At 47.1% G+C, this 12,582-nt stretch overlaps 1 protein-coding gene across 1 annotated transcript in view; it reads right to left on the reverse strand.

Moving 5' to 3' along the window:
• Evc2 (EvC ciliary complex subunit 2) overlaps positions 1–12,582 on the reverse strand; it is an 85,591-nt gene that overhangs the window by 45,083 nt on the left and 27,926 nt on the right. The window contains exon 8 of the mRNA XM_052736051.1: positions 6,315–6,639. Coding sequence (XP_052592011.1) covers positions 6,315–6,639 — 325 coding nt within the window. The remainder of the gene's footprint in view (positions 1–6,314; positions 6,640–12,582) is intronic.

Consider the following 12,582-nt stretch of genomic DNA (forward strand, 5'->3'; position numbering starts at 1 on the left):
CATATGCATGTAGATAATACAAACAATGGATACACCAGCACACTCAAAACAGACAAACAATGCACGCACATTGTATTGCATGCACATGTCACACACAGGCACAGTGTATGTGCACATGTAACCACATATGAACCCTGTGCGTTGTATATAGGAGCATGTGCAGACATAGACATCTTCACTGTGTAAATGCATGTGTGTGCATACACAGCAGTACATCCAAAGGCAGAAAAGTGTGTACGTGTATACACAGTACTCACACAGTCACACAAATGCACTCACACATGAACACAGTGCACCCAGGCATACACACATATCACACACGTGCGTGCAAGCGCGTGCGCACACACACACACACACACACACACAGCCCCAGGCTGACAGTGTTGAGGCTGCTGAGTCCTGGGAAGATGCTGTTTTAACCCATCTTTCCCCATTATCTGAATTTTCTGCCAGAACAGGTGTAAACAGAAAGTTCACAGTGGGCGGGCATGTGCCAATTTGCAAATCAGATTGCTTGAAAAGTGTCTGCAAGAAATGGAAATCGCCGAAGTGTCAACAGATCGCACAGTTAGACTCACAAGATGACTCCCAGCATCAATGAGGAGAAAAATGCCAGCAATCAGGCCCGAGCTCAGCTCCTCAGTGAAGAGGGAAAGAGCTGCTGAGAAATGGTACTTGGCTGCCTGTGCTGAGATCTGGGGCAGCTGCACGCAGTGGGCAGCACTCCCATCTGGAGGGAGGTGCTCTTTATGCCCCTCGGGTAAGTGGGATCATAGGACCCCAGTGGATATGTCATGTGACACTTCCATGTGTGAGGGTGTAAACTGGAACACGATGGGATGGTCACTTCTGAGATTACCATTCCTCTCTCTCCCTCTCTCTCTCTCTCTCTCTCTCTCTCTCTCTCTCTCTCTCTCTCTCTCTCTCTCTGTGTGTGTGTGTGTGTGTGTGTGTGTGTGTGTGTGTGTGTGTGTGTGTGTGTGTGTGTAAGTGCCTGTATGGAGGCCAGAGGTTAACATCCAGTGCCCTCTTTCATTGCCCAACTTATTGAGACAAGGTCTCTCTGAACTTGGAGCTCGTTGTTTCGATTGGGCTGGCTTACCAGTGAGCCCCTGGGGTCTGTCTCTGCCCTCCCAGAGGTGGGGTTACAGATGTGTCACTATGCCTGCTTGACATGGGTGCTAGGAATCCAAACTCAGGCCCTCACATGTGCACAGCAGGCTCTTTACCCACTTATCCCCGTACCCCACCCCAGTGCCTTGATGTAATTAGGTCCCTCCTCCATTGCCTATGGGTAAATTGGGGTTGAGGGAAGGCTCCATCATGGATAGCTATGGCTACATCACATGAGAGCCCCTAAGGAGGAGTGGGGTGAGTACTCCCTTAAAAGAGAGACAGCCTCTCTCCTGTTGGCCATGAACTCAACAGTGACAGTGGAGTATCCATGGTCAAAGGAAACTTCCAGAAGCTGACAGTCAGTCTTACACACACTAAAGTAAATTGTGTCCACAACATGAAGAGCTAGGCCCAGGACCCCAAGGTCCAAAGGAGACCTCAGTTGCAAGCTTCAGGCATCTTGAGCAGAGGGCCCAGCTGGGCTCTGCCAGGACTTTTGTCCATGGAAGCTGGGAGATCCTGCTGTTTTAAGTGCCTGTAATGAGTGACTCATTACACAGCCATCAAAAATGGACGTCTTCCTATTTGCAGGGTCAGAGCCATAGGCTCAGAGAAGTTCAGGCCCTTTCTCTAAGTTCCCCATAGGCAAACCTTTAAAGTCTGGGTTCTGAAACCACACAGAGAGAAGGCAGCACACTCGCTACATTGGCAGAAGAACGGCAGGGACAAGTGAGTGTGCCACAGAGACAGAGCCTGGTTTGATCTGCCCACTCCTTCAGAGAAACGCTAAACCCACCACTGGAGTTCTTGTTGTTTTGCTTTTATTGTTTTAAAGTTTTTAATACATTAAAAACTTTATTTTCTATGTCATGAGTGTTTTGCCTGCATGTATGGATGTGCACCACATGTGGGCTTGGTACCACCACATGCATGCCGAGCACCTAGGAGATCAGAAAAGGATATCATATGCCCTGGTTGTGAGCTGCCATGTGGGTGCTTAGGATAGAACTCAGGTCCTATGCAAGAGCAGTCAGTGCTCTTAACCACTGAGCTGTCTCTCCAGGTGTTTTTGTTGTTTAAGAGAGAGAAGGTCTTACATAGCCTGGGCTGGCTGTGAACCTACCAAGTAGCTGAGGATGACTCTGAACTCCGGATCCTCCTGCCTCTATCTCCCAAATACTGGGATTACAGTCATGAGCTACAATGCTTGGAGAAACCCCCATTTTTAGTATAAGGTTTTTCTATTTTAGATGCTGTCAGTAAATGTGCACTAGTAAACGGACACCATGAGAGATCCCCCAGGGCCAAATCCCTACTGAACTTTCAAATGAAAGAGGCTTTACACTGTGAGGAGGCGTGGCCAGCAAGGTGCTTCAGCCAACTGCAGGCTGGCTTTGAGCTGTCCCAGAGCTGCTCCTGTGCCCTAGTTCACTCTACACCATCCAAACTGTGAAATTATGATTTCCTCAGTTAGCTCCTTGGACTCCATTCATCGAGACTGGCAGACTGGAAAACCGTTTTATAAAAATACGTCTATCAGTGATGCAATGTCAAGTTCTTACACAGAAGCTTCTTTCGGAAGCTTAAGAGGGAGTTAGGAAGCCTCCCTGGACCTAGGCAGGATATAGGTCCTTAAATAGCCAAAAGTGCCTAGGTACAGAAGAGGGACCACCCTTGCTGTGTTGCACCACATGCTCCTTTTTGGGCATCTGTAGCATTCCCAGTGTTCTGCTAGCACTGTTCAGGGTGCTATTTATAGCAGGTGAGGAGGAGGAGAAGGCAGGTCAGGACCTCAAGGGGCCTTAGGGAGCTGAGCTATGAGGCTCTGCTTTCCTGGTCCTCAGTTTCCCCACCTTCAAATGTAAATATTTCATATGTACATATTTCATATGTCTGAGGTTTCCTTGAAGATGACATTAAACCATGAACCTCAACTTGACACCATCTGGAATCACCTCGGAAGAGTCTTAATGAGGAAATGCCTTGACCAGGTTGGCCTGTTTTCATGTCTATGGGGCCTGTCTTGATTACATTAATTAATGTGGAGCGATCCATGCTAAGAGTGGGTGGCACCATTCCCTAGGCTTGGATGTTGAACTATGCAAGAGCAGAGAGAGTGAGCTGAGCACTAGCATGCCATGTTCGTTCCTCTCTGCTCTTGGCTGTGGATGTATTATGACAAATTGCTTCAAGTATCTGCTGCCTCAACTTCCTAGTCCTGCTGGACTATAAATAACCTGGAACTGTGAGCTGAAATAAAGCCCCTTTCCCCCAAGTAACTATGTCAAGAGTACTTTATCACAGCAACGGAATAAGTGTGGTGATCTGAATAAAAAATGCTACCCTCCCCAGGCTGAATTGGTCCCCAGCTGGTGGTGCTGTCTGGAAAAGTCATGGACCTTTTAGGATGTGGAACCTTGCTGGAGGAAGTATGTCACTGGGGGTGGGCTTTTAGGGTTTCTGTTCTTCCTCTGTGCTTCCTGTGCATGGATGAAGTGTGATCGCTCTGCCTCCTCACTGCCACGCCACCCTCACTCTCATGTTGCCCTGCCTCCCTGCTTTGACAGACACTCTATCCCTCTGAAACTGTCGGCCAAAGCCAACTGTTTCTTCCCTAATTTGCTTTTTGCCACAGCAACAGAAAAGTAACTAACCCAGAGGGAAACCATGACAGCACCCATGCAGGGTTGACACTATCAAGCACTGACTGAAGAAGCTCTTGTTTCTCTTCCAGTTTATACTGAGCTTTTAGCTGACTCATAAAAACAGAAACATGTGACATATTGATGGGCTGCCCTGTGACGTGTCGATGTGAGTATAGATTAACTCCAGGGGGAGAGATACATTCCATCCCGAATATCTTTCTGCACTTTGTCTGAAGATGACTGCCGCACATGGCCGACCATTGTAAGGTTCTGTGGCTGCATGCCCTGCAGGAGCTTGCACAGACTGGAAGCGAATTGGTCCTAGGAGCTGTGCAGCTCAGGTGTTATTTAGGAAGCAGCTTGGTTCACAGGAGGTCGCTCGTCTCTGGACAGGTGAGCCGTGATACAGAGCAGTGAGTGGCATGCACCGACTACAGGCTAGCAGGGTAGGAGTGAGGGTGGGAGAGGGGCTGGGGCCTAGGGAAGGCAGGTTTATATAGACAAGGATGAAGGGCTGGGCTTCACAAAGAAACAGAAATGCAGGCAGACCTGGGATCCATCCTCCAAGCTCCATCATGAATGCAGGACCATGGCCATGACAGTGAAGTACAAAAAAATGCTACAGACACCAACAGGGTGGGAATGAGGCCACATAGCAAAGGGAGGTGACACTCACTGCACAGTGGCAGAGCAGTCCAATGGCTAGCGACATCAGCATGGTGCCACCTGAGGCCCCCCTGGATCTGTGATTATCTCTGTATCTTGGTTTCAGAAGTGGGCTCTTCTCACTCCCTAAGAACCTGGCTTGGGGAGATGTGGGCTGAACCACAGTGATAGGCAGGGCTTTAGAGAAGGGAGTGTCACCAGAGAAGCTATAGTGGGCAGAATAACACCCACCCCCAAACACATGCACATGTCTAAGTCCTGCCCTCTTAATCTGGGAACCTGTAAATCTGAACTTCTAAGGGTCTTTGCAGGTCAAACCAAGTTAAGGATCTCATATGTACATTCAGGATCCTGAATCAAATGACAGAAGACAGGGAAGAGATGACAAGATTCCAGGAAGAGGCCATGAGAGGATGGAGCAGGGTTAAAGTGACTTAGCTATAACCCCAGGAACACATAGAACCACCAGAAAATCTGTCAAACAAGAAAGGTCCTCTCTAAAGACCCCAGAGGGAGCTGGGACCTGCTGACACCCAGAATTGTATTTCCAGACTCCAGAATCACAAAAGAACACATTCTCATTTTTTTTTTTTTTTTTTTGACATTAGATGTGTGCCACCTTGTTCTAGCAGCCACAGGGACCTAGTATAGCAACTACACAGGCCACAAGCCCCGCCCCAAACAAGATAGCACTGAGGCAAGGCAGGTCCCTGGAGCAAGGGAACAGGTGGTACAGTGACCCCTGCCTGCCCTTTACGGCAGCCCTGTCTGTGCTGAAGACTGTGTGACCCTGAGCCACCAACTGAATGAAATCTTTTATTCACTTCTGGGGGTACGCTGTGTTTGCCTGGCAGGTGGAGCCTAGAGGCAACTGTCAGGCAGTTTCTCTAAGTTGCTGGGCCTCTAGAGGACATGGGTGTTCAGACCTGTGCTGGTATAGGTCACATGGTCGGGACAACCACCTCTCCTGCTGGGAAGACAATTCAGACTTGTTCAGCTGTGCCTCGAAGATCACTTCTCTCAGCTTGGCAACTGGCCTCTTAACTACTTCTCTCTCCCATTACTCATCCCATCCATTCTGAGAGGTGCTCAGAGGACTTAGGACATAGGGCACCAGATGCAGAACCAGGAAAATTTGTGTAATAATGTCTTCCAAATTAACACTCCCTCTTAGAGGGAGGAGAGAGGCTCATAAGACTCAAGAAGTAGACAAAACCAACTAAGCCCAAAAAGTAAAGGAAACTCAGAAGACTTCTCCCCAAAGCTATTTAAGCAATAACAATAGATGTGTGGATAGATGGATGGATGGATGGATGGATGGATGGATGGATGGATGGATGGATACATAGGTGGGTGGATGGCAGATGGATGGATGGATGGATGGATGGGTAGATGGGTGAATAGGTGGATTATAAGTGAACTAATCTATGGATGGATGGGTGGATGAATGGATAGGTGAATAGATAGGTGGATGGACTGATAAATGGATTGATAGATGGGTGGATAGATAGGTGAGTTGATAAATTAATATGTGGATGGTTAGATGGATGGATCAATCGATCAATAGGTGGATAGGAGAATAAATGGTAGATATGTAAATTGATAGGATGATGGTTGGATGGATGGATGAAAGAATGGATGTATGGGTAAGTGGATAGATGGGTGGATGAATGGATCAATAAGTGGATAGATGACTGATAGGTGGACAGATGGGTGGATAGGTGATTTTGATAATGTGGATGGTATGTATGTATGGATGTATGTATGGATGGGTGGATGGATGGATGGATGGATGGATGGGTGGATGGATGGACTGGTTGAAGCCCTGATAACTAATGATACCTTGAGGAGGAATAAGGAACATGCAAGTTTTCAGGGCCACCTTACCCTCTCACTAACTCGCTTCAACACCTCTTCTGCTTCCTCCATGGCCACCATCTCCCGCTGGTACTGGGTTTCTGTCTTCTTCCTTGTTTCTAGGTCACACTCTGCTGTCAGTGCCAACATCTTACGTTCATATTCCTCTTGTATTTCATTTTCCAGCAGGAGAAACTGCTCTTTGAAGGCAGCTGTCACCTTCCTCTCTGTTTGTGGAGAGAGGTGACCACCACTGCTCAGATTCTTCATCAGAAGGGCAATGACGTCCTTACTAATTTGGTTTCGACAAGCCTCCAGGTCCGCATCTGCCTGATTCAGGGTTGCAATCTCCAACCTTCGAAACAGAAGTCAAATGGACTCCATTACATGATGGAACCAGGGGCTCCTCAAAACTGTCAGGCTTTAAGGTATTTGTGGGTAAGGCTTTTCCTCTCCCTTTCCCCTCTCCTCTTCCCAATTTCTCTCTCTTCTACTCTTTCATAATTTGAATGCAAAATGTCCCCCCACAGGCTCATTTGTTTAACACTTGGTCATCAGCTGGTGGCCCCGTTTGGGGGAGGTTACGGAAACAGGGGAGGTATACCTTCACTGGAAGAAGAGGAATGCTGAACGCAGGCCTTGAGGGTTATATCCCCACCCTGCTTCCTGTCTGGTCTCTGCTTCCTGATTCCCACCCCTCATGTAGGCAAGCAGCCTCCCATTCTTGCTACCAGCCTTAAGCCGTTCCTGTGGCCGCACCTTCTCCATCCTGATGGACCATTCCCTCAACCCATGAACCAAAATCAAAACTTCTGCCTCTAAACTGTGGGATGTCTGCAGCATTTCTAAGCCTCTCAGATCATCTGCCCAACTGTTTTCCAGAGGTCCAACCCAGCAATGCGTAGAGACTCTTCCTCTACTCATGCTCTGCATTAGTAGACATTATCTGTCCTTTGATGGGATGTGAACTGCTGTGGGATGTTCTGTATGGCAAATGTGTTGCTAATTAGTCAATAAATAAGACACTGATTGGCCATTGGCTAGGCAGGAAGTGTAGGCGGGACAAGGAGGAGAATAAAGCTGGGAAGTGGAAGGCTGAGTCAGAGAGACACTGCCAGCCACCACGATGAGAAACAGCATGTGAAGATGCCGGTAAGCCACGAGCCATGTGGCAAGGTATAGATTAATGGAAATGGATTAATTTAAGCTGTAAGAACAGTTAGCAAGAAGCCTGCCACGGCCATACAGTTTGTAACCAATATAAGTCTCTGTGTTTACTTGGTCGGGTCTGAGTGGCTGTGGGACTGGCAGGTGAGAGAGATTTGTCCTGACTGTGGGCCAGGCAGGAAAACTCCAGCAACAGTGAACAATATAAAAGTATTAAGGGATCGATCACAGAAAATCCCAAGCATTTGAAAATGGAGAACACACTGTGGTCCATACCAGCCTGCTTGAATTTTGTCACTTTTCACCGATCCCATTAGTTCTATTCCTTGCCATGTGTGTGTGAGCACCGAAAGCAAATCTTAGCTATGCCATCTATCTGGAAACCCTTCAACATGCATCTGTAAGCGTCAAGAAGATATATAGATACACATAAAGACAGAGAAATGGGTACCTGGCTATTTACCTACATATATTTTACCTGAAGAGCTGTAGGAAAATATTACCTTGAGTTAAAGGCATTTCAATAAAGGCTATTCCTCTAGAAGAGCATCCAGTCCTCTTAACCCTGAACCATCATTCCAGCCCCCATCAGTCTCATTTTAAAAGACAATCCGTGCATTGGCTTCCTTCATTGTCTCAGCAAGTACTTAACTGCAAGGAAAACTCTGTTGGATCCAGAAAGAATCACAGGAGATGCCTTAAAGAGGTGTGTGCACGGTTAAATGCTAAATGAGCCAGACAGAACCTCACAAGTTCTGAAAGAAAAGCTGTGTTCTACTCTGAGACAGACAAAACAGACCTCACACCTTTAATGAGGCCTGGTGGGGCAGGAGGAAGAATGGCTTGCCAACCGAGTCTTCAGTCCTGTATATGTGGACTACCAGTCACAAGACAAAGGAGCTGGGGCTGCAGATGGAGCCATTGCTTGGCAGCTGACTTGAGAATCCAAGCATCCATAGAGGATTTTCAACTTGGAAGAGAGAGGTGGGGGAGGAATCAGGGTCAGAGGAGGTGGGATATGAGGAAGGAGAGAACACAAGGGAAGATTGCTCTGAAGACCTAGGAAGGGCTGAGCGCTGAGTGAGGCTGTCCCTGGACGCTGCGAAGCTTGACTTTTGCCTGGTGAATCCCTCAGATTCTGATCCCCAGAATCCTAAGATAACAGCTCTCTATCATGAGCTGCTAAGACTGCAGTGATCTGTTACAAGCAAATAGCAAGCTCAAAAATGCCATGCCAGGCAGCTACATCCATCATTCATTCTTTTTTTTTTTTTTGGTTTTTCGAGACAGGGTTTCTCTGTGTAGCTTTGTGCCTTTCCTGGGACTCACTTGGTAGCCCAGGCTGGCCTCGAACTCACAGAGATCCGCCTGGCTCTGCCTCCCGAGTGCTGGGATTAAAGGCGTGCGCCACCACCGCCCGGCCCATCATTCATTCTTTAATTCAGAAAATATGGTGGCCTGGGCTGGGCAAATTGCCCGTTCTTTTTCATGATTGCCTAATGAGCCACTTACTAACCAGGAGAGCTCAGTAAAGGACTTGGTTTTTGTTAGAATTCTTAGCCACTCCCCCAGCTACAAGACCATGTGTGTGCTGGCAAGATGCTTAGTCATCCCAGGGCCTTCCGTCCTACAACGTAATCCATGCTCTGCATGACCACGTAATTTGCGAGCATCGTGATCACATAATCTATGCACATGCTTGACATAGCTACATAAGCCCATATGCGCATGTGTGAGGGGGGGAGGATCTATAAGAGAAGATTCCACATATTCATTCTCTCTCTTTCTACACGGTCATTCCATAGGCCTATGCACATCCTTTCTGTTCCGTTCCCTTAATAAACTCGTATAGTGGGCTTTGTTGTACCTCATGGCTTTTTTGCACGGTAAACAGTGCAGCTTAATAAATAACATTGCACTACATAATAAATAACAATTTTTCCCACCTGCATAATGGGGGTGGCCTTAGACTACTGTTCAAATTTGTATCAAGCAAAGAAATAACAATTCCACAGCCCAGTTTCCTAACATCTTGTTGGCCCTAATACTCGTACTTCCCTCCGTAGCAGCTCCTGCCCTGGGGAAACTGTCTGACGAGGAGTCAGAGCCGATAGTCTGACAGGCACCCAGCTCAGAGATATTTTGGCTGCAGCCATTTCACTGCCTAGTGCTTTGCACAGACTGTCAGAAGTGGCAACAAGAAAAGCTGTCAATGTCCCAAGGCCACAAGACACAGAAAAAGAGTTTCTTCAAATCAGTTAAATTTCCAAGCTATTAATGACAGATTAACACTCATTGTTAATTGCCCAATGGCTTCAAAAAAAAAAAAAGATAAATAGAACAAATTTCTCACCCATACATAGCATTAGGTCCGCTGGGGAAGGGACACATTTCCACCACCCTTCATTCACCAGTCATCATTTACAGGACAATGAAATACACATCTTTCTCCGTTAACCCCAGGAAATCCTTCATGACATCAAGAAGACAGGTACTTGGGGTCACACGGAATGGGGTTCTGATTTCGGGACTCCTGTACTACTCTATGAACCTGTACATCCACTGTACCCGTCTAAGAAACACCATTGTTTATAATTTCCAAGAACCAATTACAATGAACACTTTGGTAGGCTACTGATGATAAAAAATGAGAACGGTGTCCAGGCCTTCTTTCTTATTTAGTTCTTATAAAAATTAACCATTCTGACCAAACAATGAGGCAAAGTATCAGAATAAAGTTAGGATATGCAATTGATATACACAGCAGCAAATGTTTTTCTGAATGGGGAAAAGGACTCATAAAGCAACATGAGGAACAGTGATTCAGAAGGAGCCTGAGCAGCCACAGCCTCCTTTAGAATAATTCTGGTATCTTCAAGTTAGCTAGTGTAACCATAAACCCACAAAACAGCTCGGCATTAGCAAAGAGAAAGTTTTCCTCATCAGAAGCCAATTTCCATGGAAAGAATACTGCAAGCTTCCCTGTAGAGACCAAACATCACATTTATACCCCGTCAACATGGGGACTAGGCAGTGAGAGACAAGGGAAATACCCACTGAGAATCTTCACTAAGTGGGAGCCAGAGAAGGTGAGGGAAATGTTAGAAAACCAGTGATACCTCCTTCAAACCAGCAGCCCATCACCAACCCAAATACAGGAAAAGCCCCAGGGTGGGCTCTTAGCATCTTTCTTCCTGGACCCTCCTTCACTGAGTATTTGGGCCTCTGTGCCTGGAAATGTTCGCTCTTTCCTTCCTGAGGCATGGGGGGGCCCATCTATGAACGAAGCAGAAAGCCCCTGCACTCAAGAACTTCCAGCCTAAGTGGCTAAGACAGAATCCTCCCCATCCCCCCCGTACATGACATGACTTCTAGCAGCCAGGGATGGTATGAGGAAAAGTAGTTTGGGGATATACAAGATGGAGGTGCTGCTGCTGCAGAGAGACTCTTTTTCTAGCTCTGTGTGACCCTCTAATCCACTGTGCCCATGCAGCTGCTACTCTGACCTACTCTTCTGACTCAGAGACGCCCACACCCCATCCCACCTCTTGTATGCTGCCACCGCCACTCAGTTTAGTGCACCTTCTCTCAGAAGAACTCCTGGGCCAGGTGTGCTGGTGCATGCCTGGAATCCCTGCACTGGGGTTATGGAGGCAGGAGGATCAAGAGTTCAAGTTCATCTTTGGTCACAAAGCAAGCTCTGAGGCTAGCCTGGCTTCCATGAGACCCAGTCTCCAAGAAGAGGAAGAGGATGATCAGGATGAGGAGCCTCGAGTCCCCACACCAAGGCATTTGTATTCTGCCCATGAATACAGTATGCAGACAAAACCTAGTATTCAGGCAGGGACCACCACTATGCTGAGCACAGAACTGGACCTCAGCCAGGATCTCCTCAAATACCCATCAATGAATTAATTTTTAAAAGTGTTTCAAGTATGAAGAAGCAACCCTAAAGAATAAATGACCCAAAGAAGCCAGCAAACAGCTCCATCTTCCTGCACTGTGGGCTTTTAACAGAGGAGGACCACTTTGCTACTTTTGAAGAATGTTTGGAAAGAATAAAAAAGACGGGAGTTGTAAACACAAACACACCATATGGTTAGCACGTAAAGAACTACTCAATATGTGTATTTACAACTTCAGCACAACAAGGACTCCCTACATACCTACTGTGCACAAAACAATTTGCAGAGGGCATAGGGGCAGCAGCGACAGACAGCTCGGAGCTGGCAGCAAGTGAAATATCAGAGAAAGAAGCACAGCTCTGAACGTCTTCCCTTAGGCTCTCTGTCTCTGAAGCATCTGCACTCAGGATTTATAGAAGACCATTCTTCAGCAGCACAGTGGATTTGAAAGTGCTCTAGCCTGGATTCAAGTTCCTTACCACCCACACGACCTCAGGCAAGCCAGTGAGCCTCTCTGAATGACAGCTCCCTGGGCTGAAAATTAAGCACCCATGAAAATTTCATACGATGCCAGATGCTTGGTGTGACCAGGTTTCTGGCTAGGGTAAAACTAAATTACTGGAAGCACACCATGCTTCTAAGAGAACCTCCTGTGATCACTCAATCCTACCCAGTTTCTCCTTCCTCATAACAGGTCCCAGCATGCATTGGGACCAATCCCATTTCCCCTGTGACCACAGTCAGGGAACCTGATAAAAAACCAAAGGACACACCCCCTCTCCAATCCTCTCTGTGGGAGGTGGCCTGTGATGCAAAGTTGAACAGGCAGGCCAGCCTTTCAAGAGTAGGTCAGCATTGAGAAAAGGGCACAGTACCACCTGGTATTGGAAATGTGGCAACAATCACGCTACCCGCTTGCCGGGTGAGAAGCCCGGCTAAACCTCCAGTAAGAAGTACAAGCAGGATAAATCACTTACTAGAGAAAAAGGCTATTTTTAGTAAGGAGCCCATGAAAGACTGATTTCCATGCACACTAAGCCCCTGACATTTCCTTTGTGGGAGCTCCTAAACCTTATGACAGGTCAACAAAGAAAGATAAAAAATAACTGGCAGTTCTAGAAGGAAGGAAGGCAGATAGGCAGACAGACAGACAGACTGGTAGACAGACTAGGTACCCAAATCAGTGTCCAACCACTGAGGCTGAAACACAATTGAGTCAATAAATT

This window comes from Peromyscus californicus, unplaced genomic scaffold (genome assembly GCF_007827085.1).
Source record: "Peromyscus californicus insignis strain IS unplaced genomic scaffold, ASM782708v3 Scaffold_13__1_contigs__length_99412109, whole genome shotgun sequence".
In the NCBI taxonomy this organism is placed as follows: Eukaryota; Metazoa; Chordata; class Mammalia; order Rodentia; family Cricetidae; genus Peromyscus; species Peromyscus californicus.